This window comes from Natator depressus, chromosome 2 (assembly GCF_965152275.1).
Source record: "Natator depressus isolate rNatDep1 chromosome 2, rNatDep2.hap1, whole genome shotgun sequence".
NCBI lineage: Eukaryota > Metazoa > Chordata > Testudines > Cheloniidae > Natator > Natator depressus.
Genome location: NC_134235.1, coordinates 59,059,662 through 59,073,144, shown reverse-complemented (window position 1 = coordinate 59,073,144; position 13,483 = coordinate 59,059,662). Strand labels below are relative to the sequence as shown.

The 13,483-nt window shown below is 39.6% G+C and overlaps 1 protein-coding gene across 2 annotated transcripts in view; it reads left to right on the top strand.

Moving 5' to 3' along the window:
* Positions 1–761: 761 nt before the first annotated feature.
* Positions 762–13,483, top strand: part of PREX2 (phosphatidylinositol-3,4,5-trisphosphate dependent Rac exchange factor 2) — a 289,511-nt gene continuing 276,789 nt past the window's right edge. The window contains exon 1 of one of the 2 annotated variants that reach the window (XM_074944267.1): positions 762–1,377. In XM_074944267.1, the coding sequence (XP_074800368.1) occupies positions 1,237–1,377 (141 nt within the window). In that variant the 5' untranslated portion in view covers positions 762–1,236. The remainder of the gene's footprint in view (positions 1,378–13,483) is intronic. The other variant, XM_074944268.1, reaches the window with a different exon arrangement.

The following is a 13,483-nucleotide window of genomic DNA, read 5'->3' as shown; positions in this document are numbered from 1 at the left end:
CTAAAAGTTCTAAGACTCCATTCCTGTTCTGTCCCTGGCAAAAGCAGCATATAGACAGACACAGACCCTTTGTTTCTCTCCCTCCTCCCAGCTTTTGAAAGTATCTTGTCTCCTCATTGGTCATTTTGGTCAGGTGCCAGTGAGGTTACCTTTAGCTTCTTAACCCTTTACAGGTGAGAGGATTTTTCCTCTGGCCAGGAGGGATTTTAAAGGGGTTTACCCTTCCCTTTATATTTATGACAATGTGTTTGTGAAGGTTCCTGTCAGATTCCCGTAGTGTCTTCATTTATTATACGAATCTGAACTTCCAAGTGCAAAGAGCAAACCTCATGGCCTGGATAGATTTAATAGCTCCCTTAAAACAGGACAACTCCAACCAAACTATTGTGTATGTTTATAGTGTGCTTGGTTGTGTGTGTAATGTTGAATATAAAATATGAGTGGATACAACACGATTGCACACACAGAGATACAGGTATTTGCCTGTATGCGGCAGAGTATAAAACGTGTAGCTATAATATATATTATATACATATGTGTATAATGTGTGTGTTTATAATTATATATGAAGAGGGGGATGCGTGGGTTGAAGAAACCACATTCTGGCTGCTTATTACCAAGCGATAAACAACAGCCTGAATCCCAGCAGTCTAGCGAGCCTGGGACATTTTAAAGTGAATTCTTATCCTCTCGAGTTGGAGATCTCCAATTAGCCTCAGACTAAAGCGCACAGCGTGTGTGTGAAACAGGCAGTTGCTGGCACGCAGTCTTTCCCAAGGTTGTGCTTCCTTTCCTTTTTCCTGAGATTTGGCTCAGGGGGAAGGGGTCGAAGTCACATGGACACAGAGCTTTTGATTAATGTCCAAGCTGCCCGAGCTGCTGAAGCCTTCCCACCTCGCAGTCACACAGAGCGCTGGGAGAGCAGGCAGCCGGTGACCATCATTTCCTACAGGCTGTGCCCCCTTCCTTACTGGAAGAGAACACACGCATTTTTATTGCTTTGCTCCTCTGGCCCTCAAACCACTTCTTGAGCAGTGGAAGAGTGAGCGCGTCTGGTTAACAGCCTGCAAGCCACGGAAGACCAGCCCCGCGCTATGTAACTGAGTGGGGTCTTTTGTTGTCCCATCTGAACTTTGCTGGAGGAAACACTGAGGCAGCGTTTCCTATTGGTGGCTGCAAACAGCAGAGGAGCTGGGAGAAGCAGGAGCTGGGAGCGAGGCTTCGCTTTGGGGAACAATGACAGAAGAAAGCAAAGGGGAAGGGAAAGGGGAAAGCGGGAAGGACCTGGAGAAACAGCTTCGCCTCAGGGTGTGCGTTTTGAACGAGCTTCTGAAGACTGAGCGGGACTATGTGGGCACTTTGGAGTTCCTGGTGTCGGTGAGTTAAGTTTCACGAAGCTGGGTTCATTGGTGGCTAATGGAACAAGTGATTTGTTGAACAGGAACAACACCCCCTTCCCGCCCTCACAGGTTTACGGGGGGGGGGGGCAACACCAAGGAATTGGGGCTGTCGCCTGTGGGGGAGAGGGCGAGAGACCCAAACAAACAGGGTCGGAGGCAGAGCCGGGTGAAACAGTTTTCCCGAGTCAATCAGTTGATCGCAAGTAGCTGTTGTTTCTCTGTTGCTTTAAAGAGACTGAAGCGAAGTGGCTTGTAAATGGCTGGCCCTAGGTGCACTTTTTCAGGGAATTTACCACGAAACAAACAATTGATCTGGGACTGGCATCCAAGAATGGAGTGCAGTGAGATTCAGGTACACTTTGTTCAACGATCTTTTCAGTCTCCCTGCGTTGTTCAGACAGCAGCACAGTGCAGTCCTTTTATTTACAATAACCCTTGAAACATAGTATTCTGGTGGGGGGGTCACAGAAAGAGCAAAGGGGGGTTCTGATCTACAGCAGCTGTTGCGTATTAAAGCCACATGTGGCATTCACCCCTTCCTCTACCCCCATATTCTCCAATTTAAACCAGCCTTTGTAATGTAGTGATTGGATGGAGAGTTGAAGGAACGGTTTCTTGTTTAAAAAGTGTATCTTAGAGTATGTTGTAGCAGTAAGTTTTAGCTTCATTCTGTGTCTTAAAATCAGTGTTAACAACATGATTTATTGTTAGATTCAAATCAGGTAGTTGCAGAAACTTTTGCTTTCTGCTGAAGTTATCCTCTGATAGAGCCAAAGAAAGCACTATTTCCACTATGGAATGATAAGACAAACATCATAACATTTCTTCCCTTTCCCATTTGCACCCAGCATCAACAGCATTACTTTAAGGCCTCTTTGGGATAAACAAATCTCAAGTCATCTGCTTGGTTTTGCAGAGGGTCTTCCATAATAGCCCTGACATTCTTTTCTCTCCTCCCCCATCTCCTCTGAAGGGGCAATCTTTCAAACAGCAAACTTCCTGCTTTTTTTTTTTTTTTTTTTTTTGGAGATCTCTGAACTTTCTGCTTATTATCATGGCAAAGGAAAGTCTCAACTTGGCTATGACAAGGAGAATAAAAGCACAGACAGTGGAGTGAAATAAGATCTACAGAGTAGCCTTTTTGTCCATTTGTTTATGTAAAACTATCAGTGGGCCAATGTCTTTTGCTTTTATATTTGAATATTAAAAAAAGAGAGAAAGTGGTAGTAAAACTGTATTAGACTATGCTTCCATTTAGCAACCATGCTGTGCTTATTGGCACAAATATTGATTTTGAAGTGACTTTGTCCAAGGTTTGGTTTTCAGACCCATATTTGATCTACCTCACAATAATTATAATGTTTACATTTTCACAAGTGACCAGTTATTTGGGATACTCAGTCTTTGGGTATCCAACTTGAGACTCCTTTATAGGGTTTTGGTTTTCAAAGCGTGGATTCGGTTCCTCCCCTGCCTGATGTGGAGCAAGGATTTGATGTTGGGTCTTCTCATTTCCAGGAGGGTGCCCTAACCACTGGACTATGGGGTATTCTGGGACCAGTTTATTACACTGAAGCAGTTCCAGAATGTATAAATTATTAAACACCCATTGGAGGAGGGGAACTGGAATCTGGGTCTCTATATACAGTGGAAGAGCTTCAAAAGAAATGATTGAGAGACACCTTCCCCAAAATACCCCATAGCCTGGTGGTTAGAACACCCTCCTGAGAGGAGGGAGGTACAACTTCAAATTCCTGTTCCACATCAGGAAGAGGTGGGAATTGAACCCTGGCCAGTGTGTTAACCAATGGGCTAAAAGTTATAAAGGGGACAGTGGCGTCAATTCCTTCTGTGTTTTTTGCAAGAAAGAGATTAGGTGCCTAATTTCAGGAGAGGGTTCATGACTGAGAATCCAATGAAGATAGGTGCCTCCCTCTGACCCAGACTTAGGTGCTTAACTCCCTTTGAGGGGGTAGGGCTTAGGCCACACCCCACTCATATGTATTTCCTATTGGTTATCTTAGGCAGCTCTCTGCTCAGCATGCTGGCCTTTGTGGATCCCATTGTTCGGTGCCTCTCTAGGTATAGAGGTCTTAGGCATCTGACGTGGAGCTGTGGATTTCACTGGGTGGCACAGCACAAGAACATTAGGCAATGGAAGGCCGAGCACTGTGACACTTAAGACCCTTTGTGGATCTATCCCTCATGCTTTTAAAAATTTTATGGTTTGAAATTAATAGGATCAGAAAATATTTATTACATCTTGAGATCAGGGCCTTTTTTTGTGAGGCCCACAGAATGCAATGTATTATGCTATTTTTGGAGAGGCAACTAGCTACAATTACAAACATTACAACACAAGAGACCCTGGTGTATATGGCAAGCTAGTTTGACTAGACAAGATGGTGCAGAAATTCAAGTTGTTAAAAATGGTCATATTTTCAGATATGTTAAATATTGGAAATAAATAAAACTAGCTTGGTAAATGAAAAAGGCCAAAATTAATAGGGAAACTTGTGTGAAAAACCTCAATGAGGCTATTGTGACGAAGTGGGAACAAAGACATTTAAACCATGAGAAATTACTTGATGGTGTCATTTTTCTCATTTTGAAAGTGAATGCAATGTTAATGAAAGATTTGGGATTAACAACATTGAAGATTAGAGTCCTTTGTTTATCTGTAGAACTCGTTCAGGTCTGGGTGGTTTCCATGTACTATCCTGTCAATGGGCTTCAATCAGGGACCCTAACTTAGGATAAGGGTAATTTGTTCTCCAGGCCCATTCAATCCTTGGAATTTTTGCTAAAACTGTCAAAAAGTTTATTCGTTGTGCAGATGTTTTCTATGTTATTTGCATGCCTCTTACGAACTACACTAAGGTTACTATCTCTTGTTATAGGCACTGTGGTGGTGCTCATCATTGTGGTATCTGATCACTATTTCACACAGGCTACTGTGTGAGATCAAATATGAAGTCAGTACTAACTTTCAGTCACTATCAATCTGGGGTAGATTCTGAGAGGTAAAGGACTCCATACCCCATTTTACCAGCTGCCTGATAACATTTTTTTGTTAACATTCATCACATATGGTTCTGAACAAGTTCTGTTAGTCTAACAATGTCAATATAATTCCAATACTGAAAATGAAATGAAAATATTAGACGTCTATGTGGTCATGATGGTGATTTTTTTTACATTTTTGGCAAGCTGACCTATAAAATATTCGGGAAGGAATTTTCATGTGACCATTCTATGCCTTATAATCAAATGTGCCCTGTTAAGGCGTGATAACACAAGATGATTTGAGCAGCAATGGGATTACAAGGGGGAATGACTGGAATTCCATGTTATTATAAACCATAGTTCCTGACTTAGGAGGAATTGGTAAAAGAAACGGACAATAGATAACATGAGGTGGAGTTTGTGTGAGAAAATAACATAAATCATAATAGATTTATCAGCCCTAAAGTAAAATTCCTTCTAATATTAGAATTGAAAACCTGAAAGATTGAAGATATTGACACAAATGCTTCTTCAAGACCTACTGAAGTAAATGGACTATGTACAATAAGTAGGGCCCTACCAAATTCACAGTCCATTTTGGTCAATTTTATGGTCATAGGATTTTAAAAATAGTCAATTTCACCATTTCAGATGTTTATATCTAAAATTTCATGGTGTTGCTACCTTGGGGGTCCCAGACCAAAAGGAGGTTGCAGAGGTTGCAAGGCTATTGTAGGGGGTTGCGAGATTGCCACCCTTACTTCTACACTGCTGCTGGCGGGACACTGCCTTCAGAGTTGGGCAGCCAGAGAGCAGCGGCTGCTGGCTGGGTGCCCAGCTCTGAAGCCAGCATCACTGCCAGCAACAGCGCAGAAGTGAAGATTGCAGGGTATGGACAGTGGGTTACCATATGTCCTGGTTTTCATGGCAGCCTTCTGCCTGGGTCAGGGTTTGACAGCTGGGGTCCCAGCCTCCTGCTCGGGTTGGGGGCTGACAGCCACCCTCACTTCTGCGCTGCCTTCAGAGCTGGGCTCCCAGCCAGGAGCTGTGGAGCTTCCTGCAGCTGCGGAAGGTTCCTGGAGATGGGTCTGACCCGGCTCTGGGAGCAGCCGCCGCAGGGGAAGAGGAAGTCCCATCCCTCCCCAGCCCACGCTGGGACTAGCAGCTGGAGCCTGGCGCACGGTAGGAGCCCTTGGCTGGAGCACTCCCAGTCCTTCCCCTCCCCTACAATAGCCAGATTTCACAGTCTGTGATGTGGTTTTCATGGCCATGAATTTGGTAGGGCCCTAACAATAAGGCACTGTAGTCTTAGAATGTATCTGAATTGTAAAATTCTGCTTGCCCAGTCACTGAGAATATTTTGGTTAGATAAACAAAATTCCTTTCTCCCCCAGTCATTCCTCATCTGTTATCATTATCATGGTAAGGAAGGTCAAGAAGACTTTTTTGTCTGGGTGGGTAAATTTGTATCACAGTTTTTCCAGGTTGGTGTGTATTTTACGTGAAATACAGCAGAGGTATGTCAAGTTGGGTAAATACTTTCATTACTGAATTGGGCATTGCTGTCACATCTATATGTGATTTCTCCTATTGGCCTATTTTTGGTGTTTTTAGCCTACACACATCAGAGATAAACCTTTGAGAGGACCAGATTATATTAAAATTATTCTTTCCTTTTTCTGAGTCTTCTGTGTGACAAACTGTAATAGCATGTCATATACAAATTCAGTTGATACCTCACTAATAACTGGACATATGGTCCCATTTCAGAAAAGTACGTAAGCGCTTGCATAACTTTAAGCATACTAGTAGTCTCATTGCCATGAATAGGACTAGACATACACTTAAAGTTATGCATGTGCTTATGTATCTGACTGAAGCATAGCCTTTATTGTTAGAGTATTTCATTCTAGCATTTGGAGTTTGAATTGGATGCCAATATTTATTTGCTTTTATAGGAAAGTTAAAGTATGGTAGCTAAAGAACACTAATAAATACAGCTAACATTACTGCAAACAATAAATGTTATCTAAGGCACGAAAGCATTTTTAAAGGACATCGTGTTTCTATAGCTAAAGAATACTTTGAATTACTTGATGTTTTTGAGTACTATGTCACCAGCCAATTTGCATTCAGAGTTCTCCAACACTTGGAAGTACAGCACTTTATTTTGCTAATCATGCCATTTCATACAGCTCAAAGAACATTAAAAAAATCTTGATTTTTCCAATGAAAGGGAAGACTGTATTTAAAATCTATAAACTAAACTTTTCCATAAACCCCTGCCCTTCTGGGTGTGGAGTGAAGGGAAGATTAGTCACTTAATTCTGGAGGAAAAAAATAGGAATGATATTTAAGATAATGTCATGGTGCTTTTTAATTTTAACTTTTGTGGCTTCATCAGTGTTAACATTGGTCATGAGATGACATTTTAGAGAATACAATAGATACCCTTAATTGTCTCTGTTAATTTATATATGATACACTATGTAAAACTAAAATTGCATCTTTTGTTTTAAATATGGAGCAGCAAGCTAACTAGATCTAAACTGAATAGTCTTTTTTGGAATGACTTTTCAGGACCCATGTTCCCATGGGCCCCACACAGCTCCTTTTGGAGTCCAGCAGTGCTTCTCTGCACGTTGGCCAGAGGAACAAGTTGAAAAATGCCAGGTATTCTCTCCCCTGAGGTTTAAGGCTCTGGGTGAAATCCTGGCCCCATTGGTGTCAATGGCAAAACTCCCATTGACTTCAGTGGGGCAGGATTTCACCCTCTGTGTTTCGAGCCATTACCAGCAATGAAGAGCTTGGAGGCTGAAATTAGATACCAAATGGTAGTGCTACATAGTGCCGTAAGCTTCCTGGGCCTCTCACACACGCGTTACTTCTGAAATACTCTTTTATAGTTGTAGTTTGGTACAAACTTCTTAGGAAAAATATTAATCAATTACAATTATACATACTGTTATGAAGTCACTAATTATTATAGTATTTATATTTTATAAAAGGTTTTTGAATGAATGGAAGGGAAGGATTTTGGCTGGCTGCATTTTTTTGATAAGATTATGTGATTTCCTTTTCCTCTCCTCAGTTTAACTTCCCCCTCTTACCCCTCACAAATTCTATGGCTGCTACATCATAAAAAGTCTAAAGGAAGTGCAAACACAATTACCATAGAAAGTCAGCATCTTTTTCCATTCACTTCCAATTTCTGCTGTTTTTTAACTTGTCTAGGCATTACAAAGTGAGGAAAAACCTGAATGTGTTACTCTATTCTTAGTCAGGCAAAATTAAATATCAGCAGCACCACCTGTGGCCTTTATCAAGGTAAATGATAAGCTGTATTAAAAGTGGTTTATTTATTTCCCCATAAAGGAAAACAGTTGAGATATTTTACAAAGTTTATTGTCAAGAAAGGTGTTTCCTATCTCAATGAGTTAAGGACAAGGTTCACTCGAGGACTGACAATAATAAAAAGGCCAGAGCTTTTAAGGGGGCTGTCTATTAAGTAACTTATTTTGCTTTGAATACACTGGGTTATACTACACTGTACTCAGTACAGATGTCTCATATTTTAATTGGGTTTTCTCCTTGGTCTGTCTTTGCTGTAAACTAATATAAATGCATCTTTGTTGTAATCTGTTTTTGAATGAGCAGGACTGTTGCCCTTGAAAAATTCAAGCCTATCTTCTCTTCTGGAAAATGTTAATATGGGGGAGGAAATAAACTGACTGAACTTCTGGCCTGATGGAGAAAGGGAAATTGGGTTTGAAAGGCTCAGCCTCACAGAATTTGACTTGGGTATAAGCTGAGCACTGAAAAAGATGCTGAGCAAGAGGAGAGGAACGGTTAACTCTATGCGGTTGGCTTCTGGTGCCTTCTGCAATTATGGTGAAGTTTGTTGGTTCAGCTTTCTAAATTCTTACACTACACCTAACATCCTGGTTGTATCTGGGCATCTAGTTAGTTTGCTTGTGAAGATATTTAGGAATGTGTGCTAACTTTTTGTATTTACGCCTATGCATTTTTCCCTATCTGACCTTCAAAATGGCTGGGCAGATTCATAGGCTCAGTGTTGAGCAAATATTCGATATCCAGGACGAAACTCAAACATAAATATCGAGGTAATTCTTTCCTCTGTGATACACTGGCTCAACAAGTGGAACAACAGGTAGTACCTCGTACTTCTATAACAGTTTCCTTTCAAAGATCTCTGAATGTTTTACAGTCATTAATAAATTAAGCCTCAGCAACCTTGCACATGGGGAAGTTTAGGTTCATGGTCAGAGAGATTGTGACTTTGGGTCCCAGAGGTAGTAGAGCCAAAAATAGAACCTAGATATCTTGGTTTCCAGCCCTATGCTTTAATTACAAGGCTATCTTTTTTTCTTATGTATATTTGATGCTAAAAGAATGTTTGCCTACTAAAAACATCTCTGAGAGATTGTGTAAGAACAATTTTTCAAAGCCAGTTTCATTCTGTAGAAATTGTATTATTCCCTGTAGGCTGTTTACAAGCCACGTTATCCATGATACATCATTGTAGGGGCAGAGCTAAGATTTTAGAGACTGCCACTGTTGCTGCAATGAAATAATTTGAGGTTGTGACTAAACTCCTGCCTCAACTTTGTGCTTTTGGCAGTCCGGCTTCAATGCATTTTGTACGCCCATTTGCTTTGAAGTAGCTCCTGCCTCCAGCTGTCATTGTCAGGTGTGTGGGTGAAGCTTGCTAGGAAACTAGCTCTGCAGGAGCACAGAGTAGAAGTACCATAGGATTTGTAGCAGTTCAGAGCAGAGGTGCAAGAATACTGCTGGAAGGTAAAAGTCAGTTAGCCTTGAAGAGAGCAGATGTGGAAATAGCAGAGAGAACAGGGGTTTTACTCTATACTTGTTTTTTTGAGGTACAAGAGTAGCTGGTGGAATGTCTTTCTGAAAATGGCCCATGATAAACCACCTGTTCTCTGCTCTTTCCATGGAGGCACTTATTAAAATTTTAAAGTTGGCTTTGAGCAGAAGTACTCCCGTGATCTATTAGGTTTCCTCTGGATAGATTTTTCCTACATTTTAACTTTGAAATGAGTATTTTGCAATGCTCGTACTTGACGTTTACATGCTTCATATGTTTAAATGAAATTTTGCCTTGTAATAATAGCTGAAGAACAAGGCCAACACCACTTGCTCAACTAATTTATGTTAAATGCACTTTATATTTTATTCCTCCTAAAGATATTGATGGTATTGGACTGTTCAGACAGAATCATAATCAAACATAAATCAGTAAACAAGAATTTACATTTGTATTTCCCATTTTTTATCAGAAATAATCTTTGAGTTTTAAATATGGAAGTTGTATGTCTGAAACAAGAAGCAAAGTACACTGTATATAACTTCTCTGGATAAAAATACCAGTTAAGGAATTAATGTGCTTAGGAAGTGCTAAACATCTAAATGTACAGTAACTGCCGAATGATTCATTGGTTTGTATTCTTGTCCAATAAATAATCTAAATTTGACCTTATATTATTGTAATGAGCATAATGAGACTCAGAAAAATGGAACGTGAAAAATATTTTTTCTCACTTTGAACATTTTTAGGATTTTCTCCGTTTCTTTTGTAAACCCAGGAAGCCATGTTTTACCTCTTAATTTAGTCCCCACTGTGACCTTCTCATAAACTAGGTACTAAAAATGCAAAGCTATTTCATTAAAATTAAATATTGTAAAATGAAGCTGCTGATTTTTTGGACCCCATACAGTTGAGTAACAACACTGGAATATTGCTTCACTATATTATTTGGTCTATTTAAGATTTACCTTATCTAAGTAATGTAAACATACTGCTGATCAAAAGGCTAGAAGAAGTGGCACAGCTCACATGCTTTATGACACTATTCGAGGGATCTGTAATTTCTGAGCATTGTAAAAAGGGGCAGCTATAAGGATAGTTACATATGAGATTTTAATGTGGGAGAAAGCAACTGAAGCTCAACGCTGTACAAAGTATCCTTTCATTAGAAGGTCATTACAACGGACCTCATGGGGTAGAAGGAAGGGGTAACTGTGGCACATCTGAAATGTTACTGGAATTGGTATAGTTATGTGTCTTGTCAACTTGAATTGAATCGTAAAACATTTAATACTGTTTAGTTCCTGTTTATGCCATGTAAAAATATATTTTCTAAGAATCATTTAAAGCATGAAGAAAATTGACATGTGTTCCAGTTTTTCATAAGATGTCTCTGTAGAAATGGTCACCTTAACCAAATTTACAGCAATAGACACTTCTTTCCACTACAAGTGAAAATGCATTTTGGCCTTTTTCTCTTTCAGCTTCATAACACACACAGTTGAAAGCACAAATATTAATTTTTGGCACATCCAAATTTGTGATTTTGAAATAAACTGAAAATTCAGGAAAGTGTAATTTAAAATACTAAGGGACACCTGACTTTGTTTCCCTATAAGAAAAGGGAAATTATTTTTTTTTCTTTTAGCATACCTCCCAACTTGCCAAAGTTCAAGTGCATGTTGCAATGTATGACAAAGACCCAAAATGAGGGTCACCACAGAATTACTCATATAGGAAATTTAAACTGCTGTGGGATTCATTCTTTCTATAGCCTCAATTTCATGTTTCTTTATTTTTTATGTAAACAACTTTCAATAGTATAAGTGAGGAGATGCAAAATTTATGTGATGCATAGGTGATTTTGGGACTAAAATGAATGACTTTCCCCAGAATGAAGGACATTTGAGAGCCTCCATCCTTCACTGTTCTTAGGTAAAGTGTATTGAGACCCTTGATTAAGGATGTACATGTTTCCTTTTCCTTTACTCCTTGTGGTAGCAGAACACAAAGTAGGGGGAAGCTGTCCCTGAAATTTACAATGGTCAGCGAATACAATAGGGAATGTGTGTGAAGAGGCATTACCAAACAATATGCGGGAAAAGGGAGTTGAAAGAAAAGGTCTCAAAGGACTCACTGAAGTCAAGAGTGGGGAGAGAAAAAGGGGAAAAATAACAATTAGGAAGAATGTGGGAGGTGTGGAAGTATAGGAGAGCCTGTGGTGAATTAGGCAATATTTGCATGAAAAAAGAAGGGAAATATCTTCTACTTGGTGGGAAGACAACTGGAAGGAGGAAGACAAGCTGACTGGGTGAAGAAGGATGGAATGGAAGGGGGAGCAATAATTATCAGCACTTCTGGCAGTGAGGATGGGTATAAATGTAACTTTGCAGCCCAAAATCTACCTGATGAGATTTCCAGATCTTGTAGTAGATATGTTGATGGGACATGCATCCATTGATTTTTAATGTGTTGAGTTGTGCAGATGTTAGTCCATAGCTGTATGTTGGAAGGTCGATGAAAATGTGGGTTCTGATTTGGGGAAAAAGTCTAGTTTTAGACCTCCTCTTTTACAATCAATTTGTGGTATATGAAAGTGTTGTTTCTCTTTGTATAAGGATCTTATGTTCTCTTTTCCAGCTATTATACATTGAACTTGATAACCTCCATAATGCTTAGTTCTTGAGAATTATGTTAAAGGTGCAATATATAATCCTTCTTTTGGATAATAGCAAGTTTTTCAGTAAGGAGAAAAATATCTTCTGCAATTAAAACATGTACTGGCTTTTGTTAACATTTTGAAAATGAAATAGGTTGTGGAGTTGTCCATCATCATAATACAAGTGGAATTCACAAAGATTCAAGATAATATATTAAAAATCAGAATTAGAGGAAAACTCTCAAATACTCACAACTACTGTATCTAAGTCAGCTCTAGGCCCTAACTGTAAATATCTTTGGTAGTAAGATTTTGTTGAGTAACAGCAGCAAATAGTATGATACTATAGCTAAACAAAGAATGGATGTTGTAGAATTGATTGGAAATTGTTCAAATGTATTTCATATTCGGTCCTGGAACATTCTATATTTGTGGTAGAGGTGCAGTAAAGTAGATGAATATGGTCCTGAAAATATAACCTTTTCTTTTCTTTCAAAGATTCCTCAGTATAGGTATATCATCTCCTTTGAAACTGCATGAGATCCTGTTTATTAAAAATAATGCCTGGAAGTTGATAGTTATAGTCTGTATAGTCTGACTGTGTTAATTTCTTCCCATATACTGTAAGGCTGTACCCACAGGAAATAGGAAGATTTTTGTCTATGTTTAGTAAGTTCAGCTATTACAATAGTCAGACTGGCCTGGAACAGGAGGTAGGAAACTTTCCTGTTTTGTTGTTGTGCAGATACTGAAGATTTCATGGGCTCCGAATGATAAGAAGATCATTTTTTCTTCAAACATACTACAAAGTGCAGAGAGAGATTTTCTTTACTTTTCATTGTGTTGAGTTGCTGTGATCGCTATGGAAAAGCAAATCCCAGTAGGTAATGGATCCCAGTTTCTTTCACTGTTCACATTTCCAGACCACCTTAGCTGTCCTTGTTTCAGTACCTACAAGTAATATAATTTCAGTAGAGAAAGCAGAAACTTTCCTGTTTATTTAAAGTATACATAATACATAAATATCTTGTGAAGGTACTTACTGGATATGTGAATAGATGAAATAAAATTGTATCTTACTACTGTGGTTTGCCTGACTCTGTACTATAGGCAAAATCCTGACACCTTCAGAAGGTCTCGGAGAAAGGCTCCAGGGTAGCGGAATAGGAAGAGTTCTGCTGCTTATAGAGGAGGGGAAGAAAGTCTGTGCCAGGGGATTCTGTTCCTGATGCAAAGTGTGGAGCTATGCTTTCTGTGGCAGTGCTGTGTATACACGAGACTTGGAGGGGATGGAAGAAAGCCCGTGGATCTGTGCACTGGGAAATCTGCTGGTCAAATTTTTCCATAATGTAGGAGTGCCAGTTATGTGGATATTACTGCAGTAGTGGCTACAGTGAGACACCTCAGGTTTTACATGGACTGGGGAAGGAGAAAGATTTGGTGCTGAGCACCCTTGCAAATAACCTATGTGTAAGCCCTATTCATTCGGATTTTGGTCCAATATATTTATAAGGACTCCCCTGCCTGTCTCGTTATGAGATAATGAAATATTCATGTGAGCTGTCTGAACAG